The following is a 19224-nucleotide window of genomic DNA, read 5'->3' as shown; positions in this document are numbered from 1 at the left end:
AGGTGCCCAGGGCCCTAGGATACTGAGTGGCTCCAAGAAGCTGGACTTGTAAGAGCCCAAGCATCCTGCTGCTCGCACACCCCAAGGGCCAGGGCCTGGCTCGGAAGCCCAGGAAGCCAGCCCAGGGCCCCACAGGGCTTCCCCACCCCTGCTACCCACCCTCTGCTTATCGAGTACTCTGTGTTCAGGGACTGGGCCAAGAAAGAGGTCACCACAAGCCTGGAAAGTCGGTCTCATTAACCCCATGGTACAGATGGGCAGACCGAGGGTCAGAGAGGAGAGACGCGTGCCCAGGGCCACACCACCCATCAGCAGTAGAGTGGAGATTTAAAGCCAGGTTAGCTGTTGACTCCAGACCACTGGTTCCTGGCTGCCTTGCCACATGCCCACACTGGAATCCTTCCCCCAACCCCCATCGTTGGCACATCAGGGCCAAACACGCCTCTGCAGCATCAGAAGGCCACCCTCGACTACCCACCCCTCGAACTCAGCCCTGACCCACACCTTCCCTCAGTAACACATCCTCTCACCAAGTAAGTCGCTGGCCTCTGTGCTCTCCACACCTCTCTCAGCGGGGACAGGAGTGAGGGTCAGGGGCGGGGAGACAGAGCCAGAGGCAATATGTGAGGAGTCTTTCCACCTCCAGCTCTGCACTCAATCACCCAGTCATTCAACAAACACTGAGTACCTACACCACCGGCTAGCTAAGTTCTAGGGCTGGAGGACAGAAATGGCAAGGAGGAGGTGGGGGACCTGGCTCTCAAGAAGCTTATAGCAAGTAAGCCTATCAAGCCATATACAACCAGTGAAGCAGAAAGAAATCAACCTGAGTGACAGCAGTTACAGCGAACTACAGGAGGGTGGCATAGGGACCTTCCTCTGCCAGGAAGACAGGGCTGGCTGGGGAGGGTGCCTCGCGCTGGACCGTGTGGGTGGCAAAGGCTTCACACACCGAGGTGCCAGAGGCGTTTCCAGGCGGCTGACACAGCACAGGCAAAGGCCCAGAGGCAGGAAGTGCTGGCCAGGTTTGCAGCAGGGAAGGAGGTGGGGCCAGGCTCCGCCCCGCCACTCCCATCCTTACCTGGAGGAAGATGGCAGGGCTGCGTGTTACAGGGCTCCACATCCGCAGGCTTCGACGACTGCAGGCTCCTGCAGTGGCTGGGCGGCCCTGTGGCGCAGACGACCTGGCGCCTCCGAGTGCCTGAGCTGCAGCTCTGGGAGCACTGGGGCCCCCGGGGGGGAGAGAGACGAGAGAACACGCCCGCATAGGGACAGAGACTCTGAGGCTGGGGTTGGGGGGGGGCACCCACAAGGCAGGGAGGAAGGGGAAAGATGCCTCGTACTGCACGTCAGACCAGGGACAGGCCCACGTGCAGTCTCCTGTCAGAGCCCCAAGGGACCAGGATTGGGCAGCAGGAATGGGGTGGGGGTGGGGGTGTGGGTCGGGGCAGGGAAGTACTCACTAGACCCCAGGCGCCTACATGCCAGGCCTGGTCACTGAGAGGGGGACAGTCGTCACGCACACAGGGCTCAGTGAGGGGGGGACGGTCCCCCAAGGAGCATTCTGTGGCATGGAGCAGAGACCCCTCGTCACCCTGGCAGGTGACACTCCGCCTCCGGACCCCGGCACCGCAGCTGACAGAGCACTGTAAGGATCAGGCTGTCAGCACAGGCCTAGCCCATGGGAGCCAGGCTGGGCAGGACAGCTGGAGGCCCTCGAGCCTGGCATGACATGTCCGGTTCCCAGGCCCAAGGAGGCTGAGGTCACATGGCCTGAACCATAGCTGTGGACACGAGGCTGAGGGGCGTTTTCCAAATTCCCTCACTTGCAACTGCAACATATGTAGGCGCTGGAAGCAGGGACCAGAAGCCTCTCTTCCCTCGTCCCCAAAGTACTGGGCTTTTTTCCCCACCCTGCCTGGGACCCTAGAGCAGGAGGAGCCCTAGAGCAGGATTCAAGACCCTGCTCCCAGCCCCAGCCTTGGCTCCCAAGATGACACAGTGGGTCACTTTCCTCCCAGGATCCCTGGAGGACAAGCCTCCCAGCCCTGCCCTGCGGCTGCTACCTGGGTCCAGGACCAGCTCCTGACTTCCCACCCGCCCCTGCCTGGTCCCGGCCCAGCGGGGGCCTCACCTCTCCCCAGGGCTCCGTTCTCCAGACTGCGCAGCGCTGCAGGTTGCAGGCCTGCGTGGTAGGGGGCTTCCCAGGCAGGCCTGCACACTCAGCATCCTCCGTGGCCTCCTGAACGCCGGCCCCGTCAGATGAGATGCAGAAGACAGAGCGGGACTGGGAGCCGCCCCCACAGGAGGCTGAGCAGGGCGTCCAGGGCCCTGTCTTCCAGCTGGCAGGGAGTGGAAGTGCCATGAGGCTGGCCCGGCAGCAGGCACCAGGGACCAGGCTCGAGGGGGCCCCAGCTCTCGCACACAGGAGCGGAGTGGGGGACCTCCACCTGGCCCATTCTCTGAGCTTCAGGCCGCGCAGATGAGGGGCAAAAAGCCCTGCACAAAGGCCAAGTCCAGCCCTGCTCGCCCATTCCCACCACCGTGAGCTGGTCCCTACACAACAGGGCCCGGCTGCCTCCCTCTCAGCCTTCCTGTCCTCACCTGCAACCCGCCTTTCTCCTCCTCTTCAGGTCCCCTGTCACCCCCCAGCCAGACGCCAACTGCTCTGAATCTGACCTTAGTTGGGAGGCATCTCCCCGAGGGGCTGTGCTCACCGATGGATAGAGTAGCCTTGCCTGGCCCTGGGACCCAAGGACCCGGAAGAAAGGGCATCCTTACCGCACATGCAAAGCCAAGCCCACCACCATCCCGAGAGACCAGCTGCCACCAGGGCCAAGGGGTGGAAGGACTGCATGACCCTGCAGGGAGCCTATGGCCCGTGGATTACCTGTTCCCGCACACACGATGGGCCCCAGCAAGGTGCCACACTCTGGGCCGGTGCAGGTAAGAGGTCCTTTGTGCATGAACAAAGGCATTGCCGATACCCTCGGGCCCCTTGGCCCAAGCCCTGGTCCACTCCTTGGCATCTGCCAAGCCCCCTGCTGGCTCAGACAAATGGGGCCTCCGGTACCTCCCCAACCCTTTGGCCACCAGCCTGGACATTCTGGGCACTGCGTGGACTCACAACGATGGACACAACAGCCCAGGGTCTCATGCTTACACCACCCCATTGCCTCCCCTGCTGACAGCTGCCCCCTGCAACTCCAGCCACAGCTGTGTGGAGCCCCTCCCCAACCTCTGCTCAACACCTAAAGTGGCCTAGGCACCCCTACTCCCTTCCCACTCAAGAGCTTGGGTCCCGCATGGGCACAGGGGCTGGCATGGGCCTCACCGCTTGGTGTGTGGGCAGGGCTGAGGGCTGCAGGGGCGGCGGTCAGCTGGCCGTGGCTGGTGCTGGCACATGTGGTCAGGATAGGCCTCGTTGTCAATGGTGCAGAACACCAGGCGGGTCTGGTGACCTGCAGAGGCCCGATCACAGCGGGCAGCCAGTCAGGCAGCATTTGCCAAGTGCCTTTGCTGGGCCATCCCAAGGGTCATCCTTTTTTTTTTTTTTTTTTTTGGCCACGCCCTTGGCATGTGGAAGTTCCTGGGCCAGGTATCAAACCTGGCACCACAGCAGTGACAACACCAGATCCTTAAACCACTAGGCCACTGGGAGCTCTGCACGTATCCTTGATTAAGCCTCAAAGGATCCCCTGGGGTGAGTGCCATCATCTCAATTGACAGATGAGGAAACAGAGGCTCTGGAGAGTTTTATCTGTGGGTGATGGAGCCCCGCTCTGATACCTGATCCTTGGCTCCAGGCCCAGCCCTCCTGCTAAAGGAATACCAACTCCTGTGAGATGCTACTCCCGAGAGAGGCCCTCTGGTTCTCTTAGCTTAGATCGGGGGCCCTTCCTAGAGCCCCCCAACCCCTGGGTTTTCCCCAAGGTGACCTCCATGACATGCACATGTCTCATCTACTTGTCCACGTCCCACCCTCACCCCCCACCCCCTCCCCTGGGCGACTGCCCTCACCTCCACCACACTCGGCGCTGCAGTCACCCCAGGAGCTGTGGCTCCAGCTGAAGCCGGGCCGGGGAGCACTCAGGGGCAGGTGGTACTCAAAGCGGACTCCGGGGTTGGGCTCCTGGCTGATGAGCTGTGCAGGAGGGTCCCCAGTGAGGCCTAAGGCCAGGGGGGGCTCTCCCTGCTCCCCCACTCTCCCTGCTCCTCTCCAGGCCGGGGGGGGGGGCCCCCACTCATCCCAGAGGCCCTCTCCCACCTGCCCCGCTCACCTCAATGACCAGGGGCTCCGAGGTGGGGCCGCGGGCATGGAGCCGCTCAGGCACCAGGTCCCCCTCAGCTCCCCGCTCATAGTGCAGGATGGTGCTGGCCACAGGCAGGGCCCGGGCGCCCTCGATGGTCCAGTGCCCGTTTAGGTAGTAGTCACCATGCACGCTCTTCACCGCTACGCAGGGGCCAGCACCCTGGTCAGCTGCGCCCTGGTCAGCTGCCAGGGCTGGACCCGCCTCCCTGCCACAGCCAAGCCTTGCCCCCCCAGTGTGTCCTCACCCAGGAAATTCCTGCTGGCAGCCACCTCCTCGATGCGGATGCTGGTGGCCCCCATGGGAACTATGAGGATCTGGTTGTAGCCTGAGGGGGGGCAGAGACCCTCTGGGACCATGGCCACAGGCAGGCGCTGGCCCTGAGGACAGGCTCAGTGCCCGGCAGCACAGAGGCGGTCAGGGAAGGACAGGTGGGACCCTGGCAGAGCTGGGGGATTGGGAAAGGGAGTTCCTGAAGGGGAAACAGCTTGACAAAGGCCAGAGGAGCGGGCAGGCTCTGGCACCCAAACTGGGAGGGGGGAGGGGACAGAAGGGGGTGATGGGGACAATGGGGATGGTGGGAGAAGGGATAAGGAGGCATCCAGGTGGTCCCTGGGAAAGTGGGCAGATATCCTCGCTAGCGTGGGCCCACTGGCTCCTGGGCAAGGGTTTGGCCTCCACCCTGAGGCAGGACCTGAGTGCCAGGTCAGACCCTCTTGGCACCCTGAGAGCCACCCAGCCAGCATGGGAGACAGGCAAGGAAGGGGCCCGCAAGAGATCCTGTCTCAGCTGTCTGTGGACCCTGGGGGGACCCCTACCTCTGCTGAGGTCATTGGCATCAAAGACACCTGTGACGGGGTAGCAGGTGGTGCCATCACCCCCACACTGCAGGCACTTGTCCTCCTGCTTTGACGAGTCCAGGTTGTGGTCACAGCCGACAACCTGCCAGGCAGAGATGAAGGGAGAGACCAGAGGGAGTCACAGCTCCGCCAGGTCCCGGAGGCGCAGTAACCAGTCACTGGCCATGGGGGCCGAGTCAACCCTGGATGCAACCTGTGTCTTGGCACCTGTGTCCCCTCCTCCAGCAGCAGCCCCTCGTTTTCCTTTGGAAGCTACCTGTCTCCTGCAGGGTTCGAACACAGCTCCCCAGCAATGGCTTTGGGCCAATCAGTGGGTCATATGCTTTGCTCAAAGGGTACAGGGGAGCCCCAGGCCAGGACAAACCAGAGGCAACCGCAGGTCACTGGAACTCCTGGGAATAGGGTGCCCTGTCCCAGGGGGTTGCCAGGCTGGGACAACCAAAGCCAGGAGCTGCTGGGCCATCTTCACACCTCATCAGAAGAACCAGCCTGACCCTAAGCTGACCCAGAGAGGAAAACCAGGAGGTGAGGAGAGAGACATTTCCAACAGCATCTTCCAGGCAGCTGCAGCCAACCAGCCTATCCCTTAGCGGCTTTCTTTTATTTTCATTAAATTAGTAGTTGTAGTTGGGCTTCTATAACTGGCCACCCAGAGGGTTCCTTCATTGTGGGGCTAGAGTTTTCAAAGGGCAAAGGTAAGAGGGTCGTGAGGTTATCTGCGATGCAAGGCACCAGAGAAGCCACCAAGGTCACAAGGGCCGCTGGGCCTGCTGGAGTGGGACAGGGGGACATCCTGCCATAAGCCCCAAGCCAGCTGGGGTGGAGGCGGGGGAACCGTTACAACTCACCCGGCAGCTGCCATCCACACAGATGTCCCGTTTGCCAGGCTCACAGAGTGTCCCGTCTACGACAGCCTCCCTGTGCTTATAGTAGAAGCTCTCCCCCTTGGGAATGCAGTTCAGTTCACATTTGTTTGGGGCTGCAGCAGGCAAGAGGGGAAAGTTGAGAGGGAGGCCGTGAAAGGTTCAAAGCCCATCCCAGCAACAGTGAGGCGAAGGCAGCGGTCAGAAGCACACACATGGCTGGGAGAGAAAGGCCTAGAGCAACCCGCCCCCATCCCAGGGAGAAGGGATGCTCCATGCAACTGCTGCATCTCGGGACTCAAGTCGGAAAAAAAAAATTCCAGAATAAGAAAAAACTAGGAGTTCCTGTCGTGGCTCAGCAGAAGTAAATCCAATTAGGAACATGAGGTTGTGGGTTGGATCCCTGGCCTCACTCAGTGGGGTAAGGATTCAGTGTTGCCATGAGCTGTGGTGGAGGTTGCAGATGCAGCTTGGATCTGGCGTGTCTGTGGCTGTGGCGTAGGTTACCAGCTACAGCTCTGACTGGACCCCTAGCCTGGGCACCTCCGTATGCCACAGGTGTGGCCCTTAAAAAAAAAAAAAAAAAAAGAAGAAGAAAAAGAAAGAACTAGACACTTGAAGCAGTCTATCTCAGCATTTTAACAATCCAAAGGTCAATAATCAGCTACTCTTTAATTACTATCACTAGAATATTACATATGTTGACTGTACTACTGCACCATTAAAAACTATGATTATGAAAAAACATTTTTAAAAACTATGATTATGAAGACTAGACAGTAACATGGAAAGGTGTTTATCACAGAATGCAAAGTAATGACAAATATGTAAACAGAAAGTAATGTGGAAAAGGCTAGAACGCTAGCAGTGATCCTACGAAAGAAGTCATTTTTTAAGTCTTTGTTTCAACTTTTATATTAATCTAGATATCACACACACATTGTTTAAACAATGTGTATAAGGATTATAATCACTTCCACCACAAAGAAGGCATCCCTCTTTGACCTTTTGTTTGCTTGGGTGGAGGGTTTTTTTTGCCTCCCTCCCCCTGCCCCCAACTTCAGCCACACCTGAGGCATACAGAAGTTCCTGTGCCAGGGATCAAATCTGAGCTGCAGCTGCAAACTATGCCATAACTGCAGAAATGCCAGATCCTTAACCCACTGCACCAGGCCAGGGACTTAGGCGATGCTGGATTATTAACCCACTGTGCCACAGCTGGAGCTCCCCTTTAAGACACCCCCCTTTTGGTTTTTTGGGGGTTTTTTTGTTTTTTGGTTTTTTTTGCTTTTTAGGGCCATAGGTGTGGCACATGGAAGTTCCCAGGCTAGGGGTCGAATGTGAGCTACAGCTGCCAACCTCTACCACAGCAACACGGGATCCGAGCAGTGTCTGCTACCTCCACCACAGCTCACGGCATCGCCAGATCCTTAACCCACTGAGAGAGGCCAGGGATCGAACCTGCATCCTCAGGGATCCTAGTTGGCTTCGTTAACCGCTGAGCCACGAAGGGAACTCCCTCTAAGACCCTTTTTAACCTTTTCTTCTGTTGTAGTTTTTCTATAATGTAGATATATTTAACTTATTTTCAACATACGCTCACCTCCGGATCCAGGGGGAGCAGTGAGGGCAAATCACCGCATTGGGGCCACTCCACCTAGCCAAGACCCTCTCTCTCTCCTCCACCCCACAGCACACACAGGATCTAATGTTCACTGATTTGGAACCCAGAGTGCCATAGCTTCCAGGAGTCATTTACAGTGAGCAGTGAAAACTAATACTCCAAAGGATTATCCTAAGGTATCTTCTGACTCATCCAAAATGTTTTCATTGCATGCATATCAGTGTTTTTCTCTTGAACTATATTGCTCTAAAAATTAATGACCTACACCCCCCTCAACGTTACTCAAAGCACAGTCTCCCACACTAGAGATGCTGAGTAAATACACTCTTGACACACCAAGCCCATTGAAGCCCAGCCTGCAGTTTGCCCAAACAGTCACAGATCCTACACCCCCAACCCAACTCCTGCCATGTGGGGGATGCTTCAGGAGCAGGACAAACAAAACAAGGCTCAAAACACAGACATAGCCATGGCTTTGTTTGAAAATGTATACAGGAGTTCTGAACTTCTGTGAGGATGGAGCCCTGACCTTGCTCTGGTGGGTTAGGGATCTGGTGTTGCCGCAGGCTGCGGTGTAGGCTGCAGCTCGGATCCGAATTGCTATGAAGCAGGCCGACAGCTGTAACTCTGATTGGCACCGCACCCCACCCCGGCCCGCCCCCAGCTGGGAAACTTCCAAAAGCCAGATGCGGCCATGAAAAGAAAAAGGAAAGAAAAAAGGAAAAGGAGAAATATATAGAGTGGGGGAAGGGGGAAAAAAAAAACCCTCAAAACGCCCACCGTTGTGCTGTGCTAGGGGTATGGGAGGTTTTTCTTTAAAGATATTTGATAACACTCTCCAATATGGTAATGAGAATTGTGAGTTACAAAGTGAATGTACAAAAGAGATGCCCCAAATACGGGGCCCTGCAGGACAACGCAGGGAGGGGCGGCGCCAGGGGCTCGGTCACTCACCCGCATAGTAGGGCAGCCACTTGTACCGCCGCCCCTGGAACTCCTGGCCATCGAACTCTGAGCACTGCTCCGCTCGGAAGTCTCGGGCGCCGTCCGGGCAGCTCTGCGGGGGCAGGAGGGGGCACCTGGGTCCATCCCTGGGCTCCGGCCGCCCCGTTGGGCCGGCGAGGCGGCGTCCGCCCCCAGGGATCCCGTGCGCCCCCTCCAGGGGCTTCGAGCTGCGGGGCCAAAGCTCTCGTTTCAGGTGGTGTGAGGAAGGGGCTTCCGGAGCAGCCCCAGCTGCGCATCAACAGGAAGGCGCCCCAGACCCAGGAGGGCAGCCCAGTAGGGATCCGGGAAGCTGTCCCCCACCCCGGGGACTTTACCTTACCTCAGTGCGGCAGGTGCGGTGGCTCCGCGTGGGCCCCACGCAGCCAGAGACCCCATCTCTCCTGCAGGGCAAGAGCACGGGGGAGACCTGAACGCCCACGACCCAACACCCCCCCCCCCCGGGCTCTCCATCAGGTCCCTTAGCTTCCGTGGTGCGACCCGGTGGGCAAGGCTGGGTCAGAGAGTCGGTGAGGAGAAGAGGGTGTGTCCAGCACACATAAACCGCCAGAGGTGGGTGTAATGAGCTCTCTTTGTACTTGGGAGAAGCCAGACCCAGAAGTCTAACCTAGAGTCTGTCTGACCTGGGGCCACTCTGCCGCTTCAAATTCCCAAGGAAGATTTAACCTCTGCCCTTGGAGCTATGGTCAGATGTGGTAAATCCCCGCTAGGTAAGCTTATTCTGCCATTTAAGGAGTAAATGAGTACAGGGCACTCGGAATTCTATCTTCTCGCTCTTCCTCTTCACACAGTTTCCAGGAAGAGTGAGTTAAACCCACTGAGGGTCCTCACCCCTCCTTTGCTCCCTAGAATACCTCTCAGAGGGCGGGGCACACAGCAGGTGCTTAATAAGTCACTCAGAGTGAGAATCATCTATACTGAACAGAGGCTGACGGGAGAGAAACCGCACAGGTTAGGATTGTTGAAAATTACTCATTTTAATTCAACGAGGATTCACTGCACCTGCCACACGCCCATCACGGCTTTAGGAGCTAGAGACATGGGGTGGGTGAGGCCAGCATGGCTCCAGCTCCCCTGAAACAAGGGGGTTGTTGTAATCAGAATGTGAGTATATGAAGTGACTTGGTTTCAAATACTCCACTGAGGAGTTCCCATGGTGGCTCAGTGGTTAACGAATCCAACTAGGAACCATGAGGTTGCGGGTTCAATCTCTGGCCTCGCTCAGCGGGTTAAGGATCTGGCGTTGCCGTGAGCGTGGTGTAGGTCACAGATACAGCTTGGATCCCCACTTGCTGTGGCGGTGGCCGGCAGCTGTAGCTCCGATTCGATCCCTAGCCTGGGACCCTCCATATGCCACGGGTGCGACTCTAGAAGGCAAAAAGGCAAAAAAACAAATACTCCACTGATACTGCTCCCAGGAAAAATCTATTGCCTGGTAGGTTCTGCCTGTGTGGCCTGGCCCTGGCCCAGGATGCCTAGACCAGACCCGGCTGCTCCCTCATGCCTGCCCTCTTTTAACAAGCTGGCCCTGCAGAAATTGACAGAACATTGTAGATCAACTATAATAAAAAAATTTTTTAATAAAATATACTCTATTAAAAAAACAAAAAAAATACCTGACTTCCTACCTCTGGGAGTGGCAGGGGCGCTCCCGGAAGCTGATGCCCCCTCCACAGGTCCGGCTGCAGGGGCTCCAGTTACCCCAGGAGCCCCAGCTGTCGCTCTGCCGCTTCACCTTGGGAACCTGGAGGAGGAGACACTCAGAAGTGGGAGTCAGCCCTCCAAACCCCACCTCAGCACTCAAGGGCTCCCCCACGACCCTCTGCCTAAAAACACCCTCTCCCCTGCCAGGAGCCCGAGACTGTGTTCCTTGGCCCTTCAAGTCTCGAAACACCACCAGGCACCAGAACGTACTCAACTGTGGAATTAGCCAGCTTTCACCATAAGGAGCTGGGAGCCAGCCCGGCCCTCTCATCTGGCAGAGCCGCTGTCACCAGCAGCCCCAGCTATTTGCCAAGTGCAGTGGGGAAACCGCCAAGCTGGGGCGGAGGACCTCTCCCCTGACCATGACGTCCCCTGACTGCGCAGAGTCCGATTTGAGAACCAAGATGTCTGCAAACTCCCTTAAATGGGGGCCCGGGGACCAGCAGAGAGGGCAGGACGAACAGCATGTTCTCAGGTAAATAGGGCTCCACCTGTGCTGGGAACATGGCCCACGAGCAGTACCATGCTTCTGTAGCACTAGCCTATTAAAATAAGAACTTAATCTAATTGTGGGTGGTGGGTGTTGTGTGTGGTTTCTTCCTGCCAATCTGTGGCAGAGACTCCCAGGAGGCCCCCAATATCCCTCCTCCTCCTCTCCCCTTAAGAGAACCTTTGGGTCTTAGCTGGACATCTAGCTGCCCCTGCAAAAATTCACTTCTCAGATTTCCTACAGCTAACTATAGCTATATCACTAAATTCTTTTTTTGAATTGAATTGGAGCTGCAGCTGCTGGCCTACTGCACAGCCACAGTCGCAGCCACACCAGATCTGAGCCACATCTGTAACTTACACCACAGCTTGCAGCAACGCTGGATCCTTAACCCACTGAGCGAGGCCAGGGATTGAATCCACATCCTCACAGCCACTATGTCAGGTTCTTAGCCCACTGAGCCACAATGGAAACTCCTCTATCACTAAATTCTTGTCAGTGAGACATAAATAAGAGTGTCAGGCAGCAGCCTCCAGTACAGGTCGACCTCAAGATATTGCAGGTTTGGTTCCAGAACACCAGAATAAAGGAAATATTGTGATACAGCAAGTCACTCGGATTTGGGAATTTCCTGGTGCCTATGAAAACTGTTTGCACTACACTGTAATCTCATGAGTGTGCAATAGCATTTGTCTTAAAGTATGCACCTTAAAGAGCACTTTATTGCTAAAAATGCTCCCCATCATCTGAACTGTCAGGAGGTCGTAATCTTTTTGCAATCTTTGTAACATCAAAGATCACTGATCACCATAACAAATATAATAATAATGAAAATCTGAGATATTGTGAGGATTACCAAAATGTGACATAGAGACATGAAGTGGGCAAATGCTGTTGGAAAAATAGCACCGATAGACTTGTTCAACACACGGTTGCCACAAACCTTCAATCTGTAAAACATGTAATATCTGCAAAGCACAATAAAACAAGATGTGCCTGTATCTCCTTAAGAGATGGCTTGCGGAGTTCCCGTCGTGGCGCAGTGGTTAACGAATCCGACTAGGAACCATGAGGTTGCGGGTTCGGTCCCTGCCCTTGCTCGGTGGGTTAACGATCCGGCGTTGCCGTGAGCTGTGGTGTAGGTTGCAGACGTGGCTCGGATCCCGCGTTGATGTGGCTCTGGCGTAGGCCGGTGGCTACAGCTCCGATTCAACCCCTAGCCTGGGAACCTCCATATGCCGAGGGAGCGGCCCAAGAAATAGCAACAACAAAAAGACAAAAGACAAAAAAAAAAGAGATGGCTTGCATATGCATTTATCATTTTTCTTCCTGTTCTCCTTCCTGCTGGAAATCAAATGTGACGGCTAGAGTTGGAGCAACCTTCTAAACTATGAGGTAATTTGGGAATAGAAGCTTCAAACAATGAAGCAAAGAGAGAAGAATCTTGGAGCTTGGTGGACTTCGTGAGACAAAACATCCCTGGATTTTGATTCTGGGTGTTTATGTGAGCGAGAGATCAGGTCTTTCTTGCTGAAGAACTGTTATTTGGGACTCTGTAACAGGAAAATAATCCTAATGGATACAGTTTCCCACTAGAAAGATCTAACACCCTGCAGCTGGCATCAGAAGCCCACATGCTACACATATAGTCTCTCGTTTACTCATCAGAACAACCTGTCGGACCCCAGGGCGTGGAAAAGAAAATTGGAGCTAAGAGAGGGAGCCACGTAGGAACAAGAGCGGGTTGGCTTCACTCCAGGCCTCTGCTCTTATACTAGATAACCACCAACCTCACCTGGAGAACCAAAGGGGATGCTAGATGAGTCCTAAGGAGCTAGACAGGTGTTAGATCTGATTTCTTGCCAGGAGGCACAGAGTGGGCTGGAAATATGTCCTGTTTGCTGGAAGGGGACTTTATTTTAGGGCATTGCCATATGAGAATCTCTAGGGGAAAAAAACACACTCCCATTTTCCAGAGAAGGAACTCAAGTCCTAATGTGGAAAAGCAAACTCTTCCCCCCGTTGTGAGCCTCCAGCCACATTACACAATCTCAGGCGAGGACAGAGAATTGCGCAGGCGCAGATTACTCGCAGCACGTGTCCAGCCCGCACCTGGTGCCAAACATCTAGCTATCCTTGTTTGGTTTGGGGTTTTGCTGTGCTTTTTAGGGTCACGCCTGCAGCATATGGAGGTTCCCAGGCTAGGGGTCGAATTGGAGCTGCAGCTGTCGGCCTACACCACAGCCACAGCAATGTGGGATCCTTAACCCAGTCAGCAAGGCCACAGATCGAATCCCACGTCCTCATGGGTCCTAGTTGGTTTCGTTACTGCTGAGCCACATCAGGAACTCCTAGTTATCCTTGTTTTACAGTAAAACCAGGACCCTGAATCAGAACAAATCATGCACATTTGCTTAACCACATACAAAACTAAGAAGGAAGGGCTGGACCAGACCAAAGGTTTGAGCTTTCACTCTTCAAATCATTTACCCTTCTGTTCTAACAGGGCCAAAAATTGCCAAGCTTCCAAAAGCCAGTGAACCAGAAAAGTGTTCTCTCGATGAAATTTAAACCGAAATTCACTTGGATCGGTTCCTATTTTAAAGGGGAAGATATTGAGCGGTAGGTGGGAGTGGAGGGTAACTTTCCAGGAAGGACCCACATCCACCCTACACAGACTTGTCACCACCCTGTAAGAATTCCTGAAGTAGCTCACAGGAGCTGCTGCTTTCTCATCTTGCCGTGCTCCATCTGGCTACTAATTACCTCTGACCAAGGCCTGTTTAGATGTCAGTTTCCTAACAGCCTGAGCCTCCTCCATCCACCCTTCCCTGGGGCTGGGCTGGCCTTACTGGAGTAGGCAAGGCAACAAGGGACACCTCTGCCACCCAGCCACCCCATGCCATCAGGATGGGGCGGGGGAGGACTCGCCTGAATACAGGACCCTCTGAGTACCAAGCCTTACAAACAGCCCTCTGGCCCCTGCGCCCAGCACCTGTGAGGCAGGCATCCTCGAGCCCGGCCCTGCCCTGTATTCTAGTCTTCCTGACAAAAGAAAGCAATTCACCTGGGAGCCGCACAGACACATCTTATTTCTCTATAATTATCCAAGCCATGAGCTGCGTGGTGGTGTGAAGCCAGAATGAGCTGGTCCAGTCCACCCTCACCCTGGGCCTGTCCTCGCCTGCCTCCTCCCGCTCTCAGTACCTCACCTGGGGCAACTCAGGAGCCCCCTTTCCTGTTGCACCGTTCCCAGGGGATCAGCTGCCCGATGGGTGTGAGGGTGGGAACAGAGGCAGAGGTGAGGAGACTGAACCCCCCTCCTGAAACCTTCTCTGACCAGCCTGGGGTTGGGGGTGGCCAGGGGCAAGGTGGCAGGGCTGCATCTCGGCTTTATTACTCCTTAATTAGCTACTCATTCTGCTCAAGCACTTAGAATGATCCCTGTAAAGCACAGGGATCTACTGGGGGTTCCATCCCCCCTCCACAACTAGAACCGGCTCGAATCACAACCCTCCCCCAGACAGTGGAGGGGGTTTGAAGAGTTCTCAGCCCTTCCCCCACCCCTGCCCTGCACTGAGCTCAGAAGGGTGGGGGGGTGGGGTGAGGCTACCCAGGTGTTTCTAAAAGAGAAAGCACCTAACAGACCCCAGGTTGCACTTTGGCTACTTTGACTCACTTCACCTGCATGCAACCTGTGGGTGGGTGTTAGTACCCCCTAATTTAGAGGCATCTAAGTCCTGGTGATTTGCTTAGGGTCACACAGCTGTTAGAAAGTAGCTCTATAGGCTCTTGACACTGTCACCATGGCTCCTCCACCTGAGCTGTGACCTTCATGCAACCAAGAACTAGAAGGAAGCCAAGGACCATGGGGTGGCACAGGTGACCCCAGGGAGCCAACAAGTGGTGGAGTGGACATGAGGAAGGGGGCTCTAGCCCACTCTTTGCTCTGTGGCCCATAGTGGATTTGTGGGGCTTTAGAGCAGTGCCTGATGCCCACTGTCATGGTTCAGCCCTGTCTGCCCCTCTCAGCCCTGATTGGAGGAGCCCTTCTCATCTTCTCACATTTGCACAGAGCCAACATTTCCTCCCGCCCTCGCCCCCCACCACCAAGCAGCAAACAATTTGGGTCCTTTCTCAGGGGCCCTCCTGCCGATGACAGAGAGCTGGGCAGGGCTGTGGGTCTCCCCTGTCCCTTCCATCCTGTCAACACCAGGAGAAGCTTAGCAGGAGCAGCCTCCAGGACCAAGCCCAGTTCTACATATGGCCCCCTCCCCCAAGGTGGGTCCTGCAATCTAGACGTTTCCCTGTACCTCCTCAGAACCCAAGTATGTTCTTTGGGGAGCCCCATCCTTCAGGCCCCTGTTAATGAAACAGCTACCATGATCACCAGTTGGCTCCCTCTGTCCGGTTGCTAAGTTTGCTCTCATGCGGTAGCCACTGACCACATATGGCTATTTAAATTTATATTAATTAAAATTATATAAAAATATTCAGTTCAGGAGTTTCCGTCATGGCTCAGTGGTTGATGAGTCCCACTGGGAACCAGGAGGTTGCGGGTTCGATCCATGGCCTTGCTCAGTCGGTTGAGGATCTGGCATTGCCATGGGCTGTGGTGTGGGTTGCAGACACGGCTTGTATCCAGCGTTGCTGTGGCTCTGGCGTAGACCAGCGGCTGCATCTCTAGTTCGACCCCTAGCCTGGGAACCTCCATGTGCCGTGGGAGTGGCCCAAGAAATGGCAAAAAGACAAAAAAAAAAAGTTTCAGTTCTTCAGCTGCACTAGCCACATTTCATGTGCTCAGTAACCACATGAACTAAGTGGCTATCTTTTTTTTTTTCTTGGCTGCTCCCTGGCCAAGGATGAAACTGTCACCACTTGGTTGCAGCAGCAACCCAAGTCCCTGCAGTGACAACACCAGATCCTTAACCTGCTTCGCCACAAAGAGAACTCTGAGAGGCTCTCTTGTTGGACAGCACAGATAGCCAACATTTCCATCATCCCAGAAGCTTCTAGTGGACATCCCTTCTCTAGATGCTAATCCCAAGGATGGTGGGGAATGGCTGGCACCCCAAATCACCCCACCCAGGGGCAGCTGAGTTTGGTCTCAGGCAGGTGGCAGACAGCTGGTAGGGTGGGTCACCTAGGCCGGCACCTTGGCTGGTGCCAGCACTGACCCCCTCTTCCTTCCATCGTGGTAGACCTTCCATAGTGACTGCACCTTCGGAAAGGGGAGTGCGCTGGGAAATGGCCCTTTCTGCAAACTGTGTCCCAAAGCCAGGTGTGCTCAAGGTCCCCCACCTCCCCTCTTTGAAGGAGCTCGGGACTCGCTTCCTCCACCCCACCTACCGGCACCTTGGCCCTCTCCTGGGGATGGCGCCACGGCCGGCGGCCCCAGCCCGCAGCGAAGCCCTCCCCTCACCCCCGCCTCCGCCACAGGGTCCGGTCGGGGTGGGGAGCAGGGTCGCACTCACCGAGGACCCGGGCGCCGGGGCCAGCAGCAGGGGCACGAGCAGCAGCAGCCGCCGCATCTCGAGCTGGCCTGCGGGAGAGGCCGGGGTTGGAGCGGGCGGGGACAGGGCGCCGCCCTACCCAGCCCACGCTCCCCGCCGCCTCCTGGGCCGGCGCGGCGGTGGCGGCCCGTCCCTCCCTCAGGTGACCCTCCAAGGGGTGAGAGGGAGCGCCGTGGGGCGCAGCCGAGGGGCCGTGCCGCTCACACAGTGAGGGAGGGAAGCCCGGTCTGCAACCCGCTTCTAAAAGTTCAAGAGTAACTTCTTGCAGGTTTCAGAGGGGAGAAAACAGAGCAATTAAAAATACTTCCTTGCTGAAAGTCCAGGCGTTCAGAATCAAAACAAGCAGTGTTTTAATTCAGCAAGAGATTTAAAAAAAATTTACACCGTTTGTTTAAAAACTCGTTAATAAAGATGTTTTAAAAGTGTCCCTCGGAGACTTAAAAACTCAACCACTTTTAAAATGTTGATTGTATCTTACTTTAAACCCAAGCGAGCATTTCTCTGCACTGGAGAAGCTCCGCAAGCGGGCTCCGTAAGCAGTTTATGTATGCGCCGAGGGCGGGCATTGTTGTGTGTGAGTAGGCGGAGTGTGTGCATGTTGCAATGTAGTGTATGTGAGTGTCTGTACAGAGTGCATGTGCATATGTGTGTGAGTGCAGTGTGTGCGGAGTTTCTGAGTGCAGTCTGGTGCGTGTGTACGTGTCACCGTGCTGGAGAATGACACACACAACGTGCCCCGTTCAGTACAAAACATTAAACAAGTACTGGCTCGTATGCTTAAGTTTTAAAATCTGTAATTCTACCAATGTTCTCTTTAATTTTTTTAAGCATAAAACTTCAGTTTGCAAGAATAAAACAGCATATCTAAGCCAAGTTCAGCTAAATATAACCTGGCACATCTAACGATGCACATGCTCCGTTAATTTAGCAGCAACCGTGATTCACGTAATCATCATTTTCACTGCAAACCGGGGGTTCCCGGGGGCTGGAGGGAGGAGGGCGGTGGTGGTCCGCTTCCCGCTCGCACCGCCTCGGCCCAGCCTCTGCTCTGCGACCCCTCCTGTAAGAGCCGCTTGGAGGAGGGGAAGCCTCGGTATCTGAGACGCCTCTTTCTAGGGCTCAAGACCAAGATGCTGCTTCTCTAAAACAGAGACTGCCTTCGGGGCGAGGATGAGCACAGCTTAGGGAGAGACAGCAGGGGGAACAGCAAGTCTAGGGTCCCTGCGCGCCCTTCCGATTGATCCCCCAGCGGGGGATCGCGCCCAGTACAGTCCCTGAGGCGGAGAGGTGCGGCTTCCGACGTGAGGAGCCGGGCAGACGGGGGGACTCGGGCCATCCAGGCCCACAGCCGCAGCAGCACCGTGGAGGGTGCGCGCTCTGTCCCCAGGTCCCCGCGTCGGAACGGGGTCCGACTGAGGGAAAGGCAGAGAAGGCGGAAAGGTTGGCGCGGACCGCCGGGACCCAGCCCATTTAGGCCTCGGCGTTTCCTTTGTACCCGCGCCCGAGAGCGCGCGAGGCCGAGCGGAGACCCGGCGCCGGGCTCACCTCGGCTGAGAGCCAGGGGAGGGGTCACCTCCCCCGCCCCAACTTCCTTAGACCCCGCTCTTCCCCGGAGCAGAACCGGACGGGCAAATTCCTGCTGCAGCCCGGGGGTGGACCGCCCCCCCGCCCCGACCCGGTTCCGGTCCCTCCTACCTGTCTCCGGGAGCCGCGGTGTGGGCAGGGCCGCTCCGTCGGTGCCCGCCCCAGCCCAAGTCTGGGAGGTCCGCCTGGCTGCCCGGAACCTGCGGAGGTTGAACTTTTTCTCCCCACGGCGCTGGCTGGATTCCTCCCGCCCCATCTACCCCGATTCAGCCCTGCTGACATCCACCTCCGTGACCGCCAATGCCTTCATCTTTTGAGTCTAGCTTGCCCTTCACTTTGGGTGCTGGCATCTCCTCTGTACCCACGCCTTCTGGTTCTGTGCCATCCTTCCTCCACGTCCACTTTAGGAACAACACAGCCCAGTGTCCAGCCGCTTGCTTTTCTTCTATGCCTGACTTCTATGCTTCAGCCACGACGGAGTGTTTTACACACACAATCTGCTGTTTCCCACCTACCAGCCACCCTTTCCCCCTGCTTAGAATGCGCTCTGGAAAACCCCTCTACTCCTACTCATCCCTCAATTCCCGCTGCCAAATGTCTTCTTTAGAAGCCTTCCATCCCCACCCCAGGCAAAGTCGATGGCTCCCTGCTCACTCAGTCTCCATCTCTGTCTGCTGTATTTCGATGGCACATCGCACTGTGGGAATCTAAGTCCCCCCTAACTTAGCTGGGAGGTCCCTGAGGGTAAAGCTTGCCTCCCTGTGGCCAGTGTCCAAAGCACTAGTTAGGATCAAGGCAGGAACCTAATAAATGTGGTAACTTTCCCTTTCTAGTTGTCCTCTTTCTCAACCAAGGCGCTCGTCTATCATCTGTTTTGGATCAGGAAATCACCTATACTCAGAAACATAGCAGGGACCCTTTGCTCGTGGGAGGTGGGGAGGTCATAAGGTTGGTCCCTTTCCCTCATCCTCTTCTACCTTCAGGCCCTTTCCCAGCCCAGCCATTGGGCTTTTCTCCCCAGGCCTCCTTAGGGACAAAGATAAGTCACCAGTGGGGAGCTCACCCCCTCTTCAGACATCCAGCTCCTGCAATTCATCTCCCTGGGCTATCACTGATGCTCAGACAAAATGCTTATTAAACCATAAACTTGGGAGTTCTCATGGTGGTTCAGCGGTAATGAACCCAACTGGTAGCCTTGTGGATGCAGTTTGATCCCTGGCCTTGCCCAGTGGGTTAAGGCTCCAGCATTGCTGTTGAGCTATGGTGTAGGTCAC

The 19224-nt window shown here is 55.8% G+C and overlaps 1 protein-coding gene across 6 annotated transcripts in view; it reads right to left on the bottom strand.

The window, feature by feature from the left end:
• PAPLN (papilin, proteoglycan like sulfated glycoprotein) overlaps positions 1 to 19224 on the bottom strand; it is a 38964-nt gene that overhangs the window by 19518 nt on the left and 222 nt on the right. For 2 of the 6 annotated variants that reach the window (XM_047795814.1, XM_047795816.1), the window contains exons 1-15: positions 18062 to 18437; positions 16328 to 16395; positions 10288 to 10403; positions 8982 to 9042; positions 8612 to 8714; positions 6019 to 6149; positions 5129 to 5252; positions 4558 to 4638; positions 4281 to 4453; positions 4021 to 4144; positions 3335 to 3461; positions 2891 to 2956; positions 2135 to 2342; positions 1464 to 1646; positions 1082 to 1223 (exon numbers count right to left, since the gene is read on the bottom strand). In XM_047795814.1, the coding sequence (XP_047651770.1) occupies positions 1082 to 1223; positions 1464 to 1646; positions 2135 to 2342; positions 2891 to 2956; positions 3335 to 3461; positions 4021 to 4144; positions 4281 to 4453; positions 4558 to 4638; positions 5129 to 5252; positions 6019 to 6149; positions 8612 to 8714; positions 8982 to 9042; positions 10288 to 10403; positions 16328 to 16395; positions 18062 to 18206 (1852 nt within the window). In that variant the 5' untranslated portion in view covers positions 18207 to 18437. Of the gene's footprint in view, positions 1 to 1081; positions 1224 to 1463; positions 1647 to 2134; positions 2343 to 2890; positions 2957 to 3334; positions 3462 to 4020; positions 4145 to 4280; positions 4454 to 4557; positions 4639 to 5128; positions 5253 to 6018; positions 6150 to 8611; positions 8715 to 8981; positions 9043 to 10287; positions 10404 to 16327; positions 16396 to 16844; positions 16866 to 18061; positions 18443 to 19224 lie in introns of those variants that run through there. The other 4 variants (XR_007136997.1, XM_047795817.1, XM_047795818.1 and 1 more) reach the window with 4 other exon arrangements.

This window comes from Phacochoerus africanus, chromosome 9, assembly GCF_016906955.1.
Source record: "Phacochoerus africanus isolate WHEZ1 chromosome 9, ROS_Pafr_v1, whole genome shotgun sequence".
NCBI classification, from domain to species: domain Eukaryota; kingdom Metazoa; phylum Chordata; class Mammalia; order Artiodactyla; family Suidae; genus Phacochoerus; species Phacochoerus africanus.
Note: the sequence above shows the minus strand (reverse complement) of the source record. Positions and strands in the feature narration are given on the sequence as shown.